The sequence below is a fragment of the Myxocyprinus asiaticus genome, chromosome 2 (genome assembly GCF_019703515.2).
Source record: "Myxocyprinus asiaticus isolate MX2 ecotype Aquarium Trade chromosome 2, UBuf_Myxa_2, whole genome shotgun sequence".
In the NCBI taxonomy this organism is placed as follows: domain Eukaryota; kingdom Metazoa; phylum Chordata; class Actinopteri; order Cypriniformes; family Catostomidae; genus Myxocyprinus; species Myxocyprinus asiaticus.
This window is the reverse complement of record NC_059345.1, coordinates 23,769,930-23,783,672: the sequence shown is the minus strand read 5'-3', so window position 1 is coordinate 23,783,672 and position 13,743 is coordinate 23,769,930. Positions and strand designations below refer to the sequence as shown.

Here is a 13,743-nt window from a genome sequence, read left to right as displayed (position 1 = left end):
TGAGATATTATTATTAAGTAAATTGTAGCATTTGGTTACTTTATATTTTGTGACCTTCTTTATATAACATCCATCATTGCGCACTTTTGGCCTCTAGCGGGTAAGGCTTTTCAGACAGATAAACAGCAGCACAGGTCAGGGAAGTACAATACAGCAACGTGAGCGAGCGTGTTACCCGCTAGGACAGTTTACTTTGAGCAAGAGGGGCGAATGGTTACGGAATTTAACATATGAGTACAATACCGAACTGATGCGGACTTATTGAAGAGGAGAGCCCATCTGTGCGCTCGATGGTGCAAGGAACCGGACAGCGGGAAAAAAAACTATGTTCAGTGAAAAGTCAAAAGGAGATTGCAATGTATGTAATTGTAACTATATCAGATATGATTAATAAAACACAGAAACCCGTTGCGTGGGCATTTTTTGCCCCCATATTTTGAATTTCTGGGATATTTTTGTCAATTTCAGTGGCATTTTTGCCCCAAGTCCCTATTAATTTCCAACACTATTGGCATTGTATCTTATTATTTTTAAAGGTATTTAAAAGGTTTGGTTTAGACATATAGGAACAAGTAAACAAGATATCCCCACATATATGTCAAACTACATTGTGTTAATGTTTGACACATTTATAACATTGCCACCTTAAAAACAAGTGAAGTTTGATCAGTGGTTAAACGTGTTCAGACGGTTCCCTCATACCTGAATGAATGGCTCCTTTACAGAATAAAATAAAATATGCAGAAAATCACAGTATTACAGTTCTTGTATAGTGACAGAGCAGAAAGACTTAGAGAAGCTAGAGAAAAGAGGACACCGGTGGCAGTTTATACAAGCAGCTGTGCTCATGATGTTGTGCCCTGTGGGTGCAGCTATCATTATGAGGACTCTCCATAGACATAATGATTTTTATACTGTAAGAACTAGAGATTCTATCCCCTAACCCTAACCCTACCCCTAAACCTAACCCTCACAAAAAAGTTTCTGCATTTTTACATTTAAAAAAAAAAAAAAAAATCATTGTTTATTATGTTTATTATGCGATTTGTATTATGGGGACACTAGAAATGTCCTCATAAACCACATTTATAGCATAATACCCTTGTAATTACCAGTTTGTAACTTAAAAAAATGTCCTCTTAAACCACCCAAACCCACCCACACACACACACACACACACACACACACACTGTCTGAGCTGAGTCAGAGCTTGAACTATCAGCTCCCACAGAGCTGGACTGGTCAGGGTGGGGGTTTATGTCTGATTGCAGGCCAAGGGGAGCCTTTGGTGTGGACGTGGCTGGTCTTATCAGAGACAGTTAACTCTGTACCAAAACCTTATGAGCCTACAAAGACGCTGTTCCAAACAGCATGCAGCAAAATTATGCTTTCTTATAGGATACCTCGCTAAGATATTCTGTCATGTTTTCAGAGAAATCTAACTTAATTTAGTGAGGTTTATGCGTAAAACAAGAAAAAACTATGACAATGGGGTAAGAAAAATAAACTTAATTTAAAGGCAAAACAAGTTTATTTTTCTTACCCCATTGGCATATTTGTTTTTTGCATAATATGTACTCAATTTTGGCAGATTTCTCTGAAAACAAACAAACAAACAAACAAATGTCTTAAGCAGAATGCTCTGCCTGTAAATTAGGACACACTGATTTGCAAGATAATACATGTTTATTAGTTTTGGTGCAATGATTTTGTGTGTGTTTGCCAGGATTCAAGGAAATCTGCTTTGCCAATATACAGTATTATTTCATTTACATATCCAATTGATGGTGGTCTAACATTCGTTTAAGTGTGCTCAGCTCCCTCAAGTAGAACCAAGCCAACCAAGATGGCAGACAGAGTCTTCAACATATATTTTATTCCATGGAAAAAAAGTTATATCTCACTAAAAATAGAATCTTATGTCCAATATTTGTGTTTTCTATATACTTTTCTGTTTATTACTGTTAATTTGCCAGAAAGAATTTTGGTCATTTGTATACGTCTTTTCCGTAGGTGGCTATTGGAGGATATATTTTATTGTAAGTAACCAAACTACTTACAATCACAGTAAACTAAGGACAAATTTCTTCATCCGCTTGGATGCCGAAAAATACTTTAGTTTCACTATCTGTCCAATATGACTACCGAAATATATACTTTGCCAGAGCTGATTTACCAGTATTTCCCAATGGGCCCTGTTCACACATGACCTCTAAATAAAAAAATGCAGTTAATTTTCCAGAAAAGGCTGTATGTGTAAAAAGCGACTTGTAGGCTGTAGACAGCAAGGAAGCTCACTAGGATTTGGAACAGAATTACTGTGTCCACTAGGACAGAGGACAGATGGAGAGACAGAGAGATTGAAAGGATCAGCTTTTCAGGTGTCTCATTGTGCTAAAGAAACTATGGAAAGAGTCAGAACTCTCTTTTAACATTATTCTCTCCATTTCTCTGTGCAGACAGGTGTGAAGGCAGTTGTGTCTGATGGAGTGTGTGTGTGTGTGTGTGTGTGTGTGTGTGTGTGTGTGTACTTGCTTAGCTAAAGTTTGAGGACAAATATGTACCCAGAAGTGAGTAAAATCAGGTAAAACCTCCCTTTGGGGACATTTTGGGATGTCTTCATTTAGAAAAAACTTTGAACTTTTTTGTTTTCTCTCATCTTCTTTTGTCCTTTCTCTCCTCAACCCAGCCCAAGCACTGATCTCACTGTGAGATCTATAATTCTGATATGACTGTCTCTTTTCCATCTGGCAGATATACCGAAACTGCTGTGTGTGTGGTCTCTCATTTGCGTTCTTAGCACTGTTTTTCTATGCACTCCACTGTTCACTGAATAAGATATTTTTCTGTTATGGAAATAAATGTGACTGAAATCAATATACAAGACACAAAAAACAACAATATGTGTTTGTATAAATATGTAAGGGCATACATTTTTTTTGAATGACTCATGAACATCAGATTATTGTTTTTCTAAAATCTCACAAGGCTGTGTGAACCCCTTACAGGGTAATTCAGTTTTTATAGAGGGTGTACATGTGTAGGTGCTCACGCGTGTACTAACAACACATGTTTTTAGAATCTTTGCTCTGACACAGAAGTATTGCACCCAAAGGGCTGACATTGATGGTTAGGAATCGAACTTTAGCCCATTTTGTTCCTTTTGCTACAGATCCGAGGAGAACAGAACATTCAGGCACATCTTATTATTACAAGCCTTGGCAACCAACCCACAGGTTTTCAGAGGACAAAGTTTTTCCCTGATGTCATACATTAAAAAACTAAAAGTCTTGCAGACTGCCTTCAGAAAACCATAGCAGAAAATTAGGAATACTGAGTAACATAATATAGTACAACCACAACTAGAGGGAGAGAGAGGGCAGATATTGGCAGCCTGGCTCCCGAGCACATTTTATGGATGTTATATATGGATATTTATGGACGTACTATATATATAAATATAAATACATATATACATTACATCATCTCTCTTTTGCTCTCTGTCTAATGCTAATCGCCATTATTGATTTGAACTGTGATGCATGAACTAGCCAGTGACTCAGACTTCATCACAATCAATTACATTAAAACTAATATTGCACCATCAGATCGATGTTAGGCAAATGAACCAGATTAAATCATTAAAGGAGACGGTTCTTTTTCAGAACTGTATGTTTTATATAGTAATACACATATACATCACTTCCACTGTTGTGATCACAGTGAAGAGAAAAACACTCTGTCTCACATTCCACTGGAACTGAACTAACAAACATTTATACACACATAGATACGGGCACACACATACACACACACACACACACACACACACACACACTCACATTCATACACTGCACACAGCCCTGTTCAGTCCGTGCAGTTGTCTTGCAGTAACACATCAGAGTCTCTGCATGTTTGTGCCTAATTTAGGCTGCTTTCACAGCACTTTTAACTTACAAAACGTGCTCAGGCAAAAACTTGAAAAAACAAACAAAATTCAATAAATCAAGTATAAAAGGAAGAGGATAAATAAATGTTCACATCTGAATAAATAAAAGATAAAAGCTTCTTTTATAAAATAAACAGATCATTCGGTTTTTTTACATCATCACATTACCAGGATTTTCTTTACTTGTATCGCATAATGGAGTATTACTAACAGTGAATAGAGAAGAACAGCAAGAGCAACATTTATGACATTTGGTACTGCACAAGGAGGTGATCGATCAGGTTTTGAATGAAGCATGAAGAAAAAGCGTCACTGGGCATCTGAGACAGTCTTTGGAATCATTGATTGGCTGGGTCGAGCTGGTGCCAACCCCTTAGAAGAAGCCTCACCCCTGTGATATGACTTGTATGATTGAGATCAGTTGATTGACAGGGTACATAATTAAAGACAGTTCAAATCCCGCCCACTCATCCACGAATTTGACAGTTCCTGGGCATCTGTTGGTATGGTAACCAACAGAGCTAGTCTTCGGACAGCACATGCCACTTAGCGATCTGCCGCCGCGGGTGATCACATATCTCACGCCAGTGCTCGCCGGCGGTGCCAGGGGCGGAGGTGCCAAGGAGGAGCCGGCCGATGACAGGTGTACGGGACGTCCTATCGGAGTCCAGTAGGAGAAGCTCCACGCTGGTGTCTCGCAGACCGTCTTCTGAGGGCAAGTCGAAAACAAAGAGCTCATTGAAGACGGGGTTGGGGGCGCACTTTTTCACATGCGTCTTCTTCTTACACACTCGCTTCTTCCCCTGGTACAAGTTAACTTTGACATAAGGGTCTAAGAATGAAGGGAGAAAGAGAAAGAAACAGCGTGATACAAAAATCAATAGTTCAGTTGATACAGGAAATTATACATTGCACAGTGTGAGAAGTATTGCTCTAGCTGTGGCTGACACAATGAAGAGATAATACCACATAATTGGTCCTAGCAGGCTATGCAGAATAAACAATGACAAGGTTTGAATGTTGTAGATTAATTACTGTATGGTATGTTTTTTTACACTCTGATCTGGTAACGTTGTTCATCAAACCATAGTGTTTAAATGTTTATAATTTTTATTTCTGCTTAAGTTCAAGTTATTGACCACTGCTGTCTGACTCACACACTCTGACCTCACCTGAGGGTCCACTGGAGTCAGTCTTGTGCAGGTGACGGGCCTTCAGCACCACCACAGTCAGAGTACTGGTAGTAGACTGATAACAGAGGGACAGAAGTAGCTCTCCACGACCAGCACTCTTCTACAGTCGGGAAGATAAAGAACAAAGACATTTAGCTTTCAGTTTGGGACTTTTGTCTCTCACATTGTGCCACAGTTCTTGTCAGGTTTGAATTCTGTTGGGGCCACATAAACCTCCACACTATTTCTCCTGACACAACCTTAGTGCACTAATGCCAAGTCAGATGTACTGTTTCTCTTATAATGGTAACACATAGGGAACTAACCCTTGACAGGTTAGAGAGGACAACTTCTGAACAGTGCTTTAATATTACGAGAAACTGACTGTGAATCATTCCTTTGGCACAACACCAGTGTATGACTGCAATTATGTGTGAATATGGCAGCATGTTGCCTTGGCAACCCATCAGTAGGGTTCTGCTGCTGCCACGGCAATGACTTGGAAAGTTTCTCAGCTAATGAGGCATAATTACCTGTGTTTGACTGAATGGAGCCGCAGTCGCCAATGAAAGTTAATATCCTTCCTTTCAGCTCAAATGGAGTGAATGCTTTTGTGCATAACAGTGAAACTGTGTTGCCAAAACAAGATTTTGTCTAAGACAATGACTTCGGCCATATGTTTTGATAATATATCATGGACATTGCTGGATTTATGCTTTTTATCATGGATTTTCAGTCTTTCAGTCCCCAGTAAAGTTGACTTTTATGCAAGGAGTGCACTGAATGTGTCAAGAAAATTGGTAACTCTACAGAGACTGTAGACTCATCAGGTTAGTTCATTTATTATATGCCTAAATACACAGAATAGGTCTGTAGAGACAGAAAAATCAGAGTCATGTGTGACCCATTAATTAAAAATTTTGAGCCGAGGCTCATCAATGCCTGAAGATCGGTGGCAAAGAATTTTTATTAACCCATTTGGACAACCACACACACCATTAATTGTCCTCTCTTTCCAAGTTTGGGTGTGTCATTGACCATCCACATTAGGCAGGCCAACTATTGACTGTGTCATCACAATACCAATGCAATTTCCAATACTGTTCTACAAAGTCATGAACAAACCAGGGCCTTGTTTCCCAAAAAGCATCGTAAGCCTAAGCAGATCGTGGAATCCATCTTGCGAATCTGTTAGTTTTGCGGCCTGTTTCCCAAAAGCATCGTAACTTAAGTAGTACTTAAAAATTCTTGTAGAACTACGAGTGCTCTGGAATACTCGTACAGCACTAAGAACATCTGACGTACATAGACTAATGCAGACACCTGCAGGACAAATGCAAAATGACACCTGATACAATTTAAATGCCTAAAGCCACACTTTATGCTTAAACATTAATATCAGGATACCTATGTTTTATTTATTTATATTTTAACAGACAAGTCTAATAATAATAATAATAATAAAATGCATAAAATACATAGTCTATATAAATGGATAAATAGATTAATTAGTAAGCAAATAAAGTTATTTGAGTGGACTAGTTGGATTAGTTGGTAACAGCAAAGAGGTGGCATGATTGATGCAGACAACTATATAAATTAAAATCAGAGAGAGAAGAAAAAAGTAAATAACTGCATTGTCTCCACTTCCTATCTGATACCCAAAGGCGTTCTCGCCAGCACTAAGTTGTGTGGCACTGCACAAGCAGCATTGCTGTCACCGTTATCAATTTTAGGAGTAAAGAGCAGACCTCCACTTTATTGGTGAATGCCATAAAGCGCATCTTCTAAACGTCTCCTTATTTTGCACTGCGTGATAACATGGTAAACATCGTAATATTCAATGAATGCTTGTTATTAGCAGGAGCATACAAAGGGCCTCGGCTGTCTTCACTAATCCTGGAAGCTTTCATATTGAGAGAAATTGGTGAAAATTAAATATTACACATGCAGACCTGATTATGGAAGCAGACTGTGTAAAAGAAATAGATCGTTCTGCACAAAATTATTGTAAAACAATATTTAAATATGTGGTTAATTAGGTCGTATATTTCAGAAAATATATATTTTTTAATATTAGTGAGGTAAATTACAAATTATTGTAAAGTTACGCACAAATATAATGAAGTTACAATGACAAGCAGCACTATACATTCACATTTCAGCACTGTCACACAGACAGCAACTCTTTTAAGTAGCACTTAAAGCGTGTTCTTGCACATACATGTTAAGTGCAGTTTTGGGAAACGCACATAAAATATAACGAACGTTCGTAGAATCGCTCGTAGACAACGCTCTTAACCTCTAAGATCAATCGTTATTGGGAAAGGAGGCCCAGTACAGTTTCTGTTTTTGTATGGTGTGAGTTGCCAGTTAAAGACATGTATGCTCATGTATGTATTGTAATATGTTCAGTTAATAAGATAAAATCATTAATTTTAACAGAGAAGCACAAGAATCTAGCATTATGGTTCTTACCCTCACATTCCTTTTAATAATATCTCGGCTCATGAGGATCCGCCCCTCAGACAGGTCGATGTCAGCCAGAGGAACAAGTGTCTCTCCGATTACTTCATCACGTGAAAAACGGTCGAAACTCAGCACCATAAAGTGCAAAGCCATCTGGGAAAGACGTGCATATGTTATCCCATAGAAGCTGAAGGTCTCGTCGAAGGCTGGGTCCAGAGTCTTCCTCAGAACTCGAGTCTTCACCTTGTGCTTCTTCTCAGGCAGCAAGGTCAGCTTAATATAGGGGTCAGAGGTCAACGACTGTTCATCAGTGGGAGACAACCCATGGGCCTCCTTGATGTGAACCATGAAGGCCTTCCTCTCAAAGTTGTACTCAACAGAAAAGAAGAGTGTCCCCAGGCCACCTTCCTTGTCCTGACACTTCTCCACAGCCGGTGTTGGTGCCTGACTGGAAAGGTTGCTTTCTGGAGTACCAGCCTCCCGATTACTACCCTGCTCAAAGCCTCCTTGAAGGGATGGGATGTCTAGGTCTGGGGAACTACGCACCTTCAGTTGGAGGGCTGGTGGCTTGGTGGGGGGGAAGTTTCCATTCAGATCTCGTTTCTCCAGGTCCAGATGGAGCTCTGGCCGCCCACTGGATGGGCTTGGGGTCTGTTTTCCATGGCCATGGTTGGGTGTCTTTTCTCCTCCAAACTTCTTCTTTCCATTTAGGCTCTCAGGGTAGATGTCAACCCCTTTCAGCATGTGGACAAACTTATAGGGTGGGGTTTTGTTATTGACCTTGTTGGCCTTGCGCTGACAGCAAATCCATGCAAAGATGGAGACACTGAAGACCAGACCAAACACACTCACCACTGCCACACTCACAGGAACCTCCACTGTGTGGAAAAACAGGACACACACATATCATCTAATATTTATCACCATATATCATAATTTAGTCACTTTAAGGCAAATATAGCCTTATTGTTGCAGTGAATATACGGTTAATGTAAGTTATTTGCATCGGAGGCAACACAAACACTGACATAGAGGATGACGTAAACAGTTGTAACAAACCAGTGCCAACCAACACCCTGAAGAATAATAACACTTGTTCACACACCAAAACAAGGCGCAAGAGGTCATTTGTGCTGGTTAGCTTCTCAAATCATGTCCAAGACTAATTTTATACCATTTATAAAGAACTATGGGCCATCAACCTACATATGTGAATTGGCTGTGACAAGCCATAAAAGCTATATCTTGTGGTATGTAAGTCCCTGGGAATATGGAAATTTCCGTTTTCATGCTGGGTGCTGCTCGCTTTCATTTAATTTACTAAAGGTGCTTTGTCAGCCTTTCTGTCTATCTTCTATCTCCCACAAACATATCACGTACTCTTCTCTGTCTTGTAAGAGATCATTGACAGCTGCTACCAAACCAAAGCTTTTCAGACAACAGATAATAAAGCACGCGCACGAGCACCGTACCAGTTAAAAGCTGCGTTTCTGCCACGTTTAAAAAAAGTAATTATAATTCCCGAGCCTTAAATAGATACAAATTATCCACCAAAATGATAAATAAACCCAAATGACTCACCGAAATTAGCTTCTTCTACCTCCACTGGTGCCATTGTAGCTTACACGCGCACTCTGTCCAAGGTCCTGATAAGACGCCTCTAGCTCACGATTGTTCCCCGTATGTTTCACTCGCCGCTCTCGGAGTTTTTCGCTCCAGGCGGAGAAACAAAAGGCTAAATAAATTAGAGGGTTGTAATGAATTAAAACTTAACGCCTGTTTATTGTTGTCCCTCAAAGAAAAGCAGAATAAGCAAGAATTACCCCCTTTTTCCAGAGGTTTCCTCACACCCGCCCAGTGCTGATACTCGCTGCGCTATGAGTATGCCTGAAAAGCGACGCCACCCTAATCCCCCTCCCTCTTTCCTCCAGTGAGTTCATCGCTTCTGACGCAGTTCTGACGAAGACTGGCTGAAATCACTGCCCTGCGCACTGATACCCAGCACAACAGGCCTGTTAATAATTCTGACTGCCCATGGTGTGTTTTCAAACGTGTCTGAGAAGGGGCTTGTGAAATCGACGTTTTTATGTGTCTATTAACGTGAAATACTGAGCTGACAACTCTTAATTTCATCTGGGAAGTGCAGACATGTTTACAAAGAACAGCCCTATAGCCTACCCTATAAAAATTCGTAACCTGCAATTGTAAGGGTACAACAGGGCTAAAGGTTTAAAAAAAATAAAATAAAAAACACTAAATAGCAACAAACACTACCACAATACTTTCCTAAACACCTGTTTGTTGCTATACACTGCAAAATAATCCTGATCCATGAGGTCACTGCATATTTTTTTAAATGTTGCAAATTTATATTGCTAATGAAAATCCCTGAAATTACCACATTTATTTTCAGACAAAATACTTATTCAATAATTGTCCAATCAGTGAAACGATAGTATTTGGGTTAAAAAAAAAAAATTAAAAAAAAAAGATTTTTTTTTAAAAAAGCCCCCATGTTGCAGGGACTAAAGGCCCCCATAAACACACATTGTTTTTCTTAAGTAGGGGAAATATATTTAATACGAATAATGTTCAAAGAACGCTCACATTGACTGATCTAATCACAATGGAAAATAATTATTTAAAGAATACTTGAGATGACCTGAATTCCAAAAGTGACTGAAATGAACAGGAAGGGGTTATTTTGAATAAATGTTATCTTAATTTGTAACTCAAAAAGCATCTTGCTGTCTCAAAAGTATTTGCATAAGTTGACAAGTTTTGCCCTGTAACTATTGTCCCTATATTTAGATATCACCATAAGCCCCTGGGGGCCTTTAACCCCAATGGTGGGGCCCATATATACATATGTATGTATATATATATATATATATATATATACACTATATTGCCAAAAGTATTCGCTCACCCATCCAAATAATTGAATTCAGGTGTTCCAATCACTTCCATGGCCACAGGTGTATAAAATGAAGCACCTAGGCATGCAGACTGCTTCTACAAACATTTGTGAAAGAATGGGCCGCTCTCAGGAGCTCAGTGAATTCCAGCATGGTACTGTGATAGGATGCCACCTGTGCAACAAGTCCAGTCGTGAAATTTCCTCGCTACTAAATATTCCACAGTCAACTGTCAGTGGTATTATAACAAAGTGGAAGCGATTGGGAATGACAGCAACTCAGCCACAAAGTGGTAGGCCACGTAAAATGACAGAGCGGGGTCAGCGGATGCTGAGGCGCATAGTGCGCAGAGGTCGCCAACTTTCTGCAGAGTCAATCGCTACAGACCTCCAAAGTTCATGTGGCCTTCAGATTAGTTCAAGAACAGTGCATAGAGAGCTTCATGGAATGGGTTTCCATGGCCGAGCAGCTGCATCCAAGCCATACATCACAAAGTGCAATGCAAAGCGTCGGATGCAGTGGTATAAAGCACGCCGCCACTGGACTCTAGAGCAGTGGGGACGCGTTCTCTGGAGTGACGAATCACACTTCTCCATCTGGTAATCTGATGGACGAGTCTGGGTTTGGCGGTTGCCAGGAGAACGGTACTTGTTTGACTGCATTGTGCCAACTGTGAAGTTTGGTGGAGGGGGGATTATGGTGTGGGGTTGTTTTTCAGGAGCTGGGCTTGGCCCCTTAGTTCCAGTGAAAGGAACTCTGAATGCTTCAGCATACCAAGAGATTTTGGACAATTCCATGCTCCCAACTTTGTGGGAACAGTTTGAGGATGGCCCCTTCCTGTTCCAACATGACTGTGCACCAGTGCACAAAGCAAGGTCCATAAAGACATGGATGAGCGAGTTTGGTGTGGAAGAACTTGACTGGCCTGCACAGAGTCCTGACCTCAACCCGATAGAGCACCTTTGGGATGAATTAGAGCGAAGACTGCGAGCCAGGCCTTCTCGTCCAACATCAGTGTCTGACCTCACAAATGCGCTTCTGGAAGAATGGTCAAAAATTCCCATAAACACACTCCTAAACCTTGTGGAAAGCCTTCCCAGAAGAGTTGAAGCTGTTATAGCTGCAAAGGGTGGGCCGACGTCATATTAAACCCTATGGATTAAGAATGGGATGTCACTTAAGTTCATATGCGTCTAAAGGCAGATGAGCGAATACTTTTGGCAATATAGTGTATTTATATAATTTTAATCAAAACAACCTTCCATTATTATTTCTTTTCACACAAATGATGTTGCTCCATCAATATTCAATGAAAATAAATTGAATTTTCCATCTTGATACAATTTGTGACCAGAAAATAACTATTTAACCTTAAGTTGTGCCTTTAGCCCCATTATACCTTACTTTAAGGAGCTACTTCTACTTGATCTATCCCTTAAAACTATAGTTTTACTGGTGTAACCATATAGACAGGCATATTCATCAGTGATGTTAAGTAACATTTTTGACTTAAAGCAAACCAGTTAATTTAGATGTTACTAAATTAAGTTCAGTTTTTAGGGAATGTGCAATAATACCTTAAAGACGTTTGTAACAGAGAGTTATGTTACCTGAAATGTTAACCTGAAATGTGCTTCATATGGTAGCCAACCAGGACAGCCAGAACCTGGGAGTGGTGGTTGATGAAAATCTTGACTTCACCGCCCACATCTTATCAACCACCTGGACTTGCAGGTTTGCTCTTTACAACATCAGGAAAATCAGACCTTTCCTGTCTGGCTATTCTGTGCAGCTCCTGGTCCAAACTCTGGTCATTTCAAGACTGGACTAATGCAATGCTCTGTTTGATCGGTAGTGCAGGATAAATTACTTCTGAATTGTAATCCTGTACTGATTAAAAATTACATGACTAAAAAGGTAGTCAGTAATGTAATCTCTTGGAATAAGATAATCTAATTTGATTGCTTTTTGATTACTTTTTTATTACTTCTGATCTAATTCTTGTATGCATTTGAATAGGATATATTTTGACTAAATGTTGTCTAAATGCATAAAAGAAAACTTAATGGATCAAAATATAAGAACGTCTATGATTTGTTTGGTTTGTCCTTTACTTTGTCTGTTTCTGAGTGAAATAAAAAAGGCACCTAAATTGTTCTTACTCCATCAATTTTGGTATTATAAACGGTATTCATGTGTGGTAACAGATCAGACTAGGGATGGACGATACCACTTATTTTCTTTTCAATCCGATACCAATAATATCAAGTCGATATTGTCGATACCGATACCAATACCAATACCAATACAATACCTCAATTAAATGGATTTTTTGCCGATTTCTTGGGATAAAATGGGTAATTTAAAATATTATTTTAGTTATAATTTATTTACATTTATGAGCCTAAACAGAAAATTATTTTGACTCATTTGATTTTGTTTTGTTTACCCTTACAAAATCTAACCATTATTTTACTACAGTAACCATAGTTTAACCATGGTATTTAGTTAAACCATAGTTACCACAAAATTAACCATGGTTACTACAATAATATTACTGTATTAAAACCATGGTTTCTGCCAAAAAAAAAAACAACAAAAAACAAAACAAAAACATGGTTACTACAGCCATGGTTACTACAATATTTCTTGAGTAAAACCATGGTTAATTGTAGTTTTTTTATTTTTATTATTATTTATTGACAACAAATACAAAACATTATCAATGTTCTAACAACTTTTAATTTAAATAAACTTGTAACAAATGTCACACAAACTCATTATAATAAATGACACCTTTAGAAATGTTGTTTTGTGTGTGTGTGTGTGTGTGTGCAAGGCACTGATCCCTCTTTTTTGAACGAACCTTGTGACAGCGCAAGTGCTTGTCTGTTTGTGTCTTTCAGATGCACGTTAATATGAGCGGAGGAAGAAATAGTTCCCATCCTGCACAAGTATTTGCTAATATAGCCTAATCCCTTTTAGTTTACTTTGAAGATTTTGATTATTGTCCATGTTCATGGTAACCAAATAATGTTCCTAGTTAAAAAAAAACAAAAAAAAACAAAAAAAAAAACAGCTAGAATCTATATTTTTGTGTGAGGATTGATATTTTTAATACAACATCATTATCGGAAGTATCGTTACTTTAGGATTGATCCGCCCATTCCTAGATCAGGGCCTTGTTTCCCCAAAAGCATCGTAAGCCTAAGTAGATTGTAGAATCCATAGTTTT

The 13,743-nt window shown here is 38.9% G+C and overlaps 2 protein-coding genes across 3 annotated transcripts in view; one reads left to right on the top strand and one right to left on the bottom strand.

Moving 5' to 3' along the window:
* LOC127450333 (protein O-GlcNAcase-like) overlaps positions 1-13,743 on the top strand; it is a 105,285-nt gene that overhangs the window by 76,369 nt on the left and 15,173 nt on the right. The gene's annotated exons all lie outside the window — the stretch shown is intronic.
* Positions 3,665-9,498, bottom strand: LOC127450355 (synaptotagmin-4-like). Of its 2 annotated transcripts, XM_051714429.1 has the most exons (5): positions 9,414-9,490; positions 9,172-9,325; positions 7,600-8,468; positions 5,122-5,242; positions 3,665-4,781 (listed from the first exon to the last, which is right to left on the bottom strand). In XM_051714429.1, exons 2-5 carry the CDS (start codon positions 9,203-9,205, stop codon positions 4,471-4,473), a joined length of 1,335 nt encoding a protein of 444 aa, XP_051570389.1. In that variant the 5' UTR covers positions 9,206-9,325; positions 9,414-9,490; the 3' UTR covers positions 3,665-4,470. The 2 variants fall into 2 exon arrangements, with proteins under 2 accessions (XP_051570389.1, XP_051570380.1); XM_051714420.1 differs by having other exon boundaries at positions 9,172-9,498.

Bases quoted from the DNA above. Each gene is read 5' to 3' on its own strand.
- LOC127450355 (XM_051714420.1), bottom strand. From the start codon at position 9,205: ATGGCACCAGTGGAGGTAGAAGAAGCTAATTTCG. The intron at 5,243-7,599 runs GTAAGAACCATA...TCCCGACTGTAG, and splicing joins TTATTAAAAGGAATGTGAGG to AAGAGTGCTGGTCGTGGAGA. The intron at 4,782-5,121 runs GTGAGGTCAGAG...CTTCATTCTTAG, and splicing joins TGACTCCAGTGGACCCTCAG to ACCCTTATGTCAAAGTTAAC.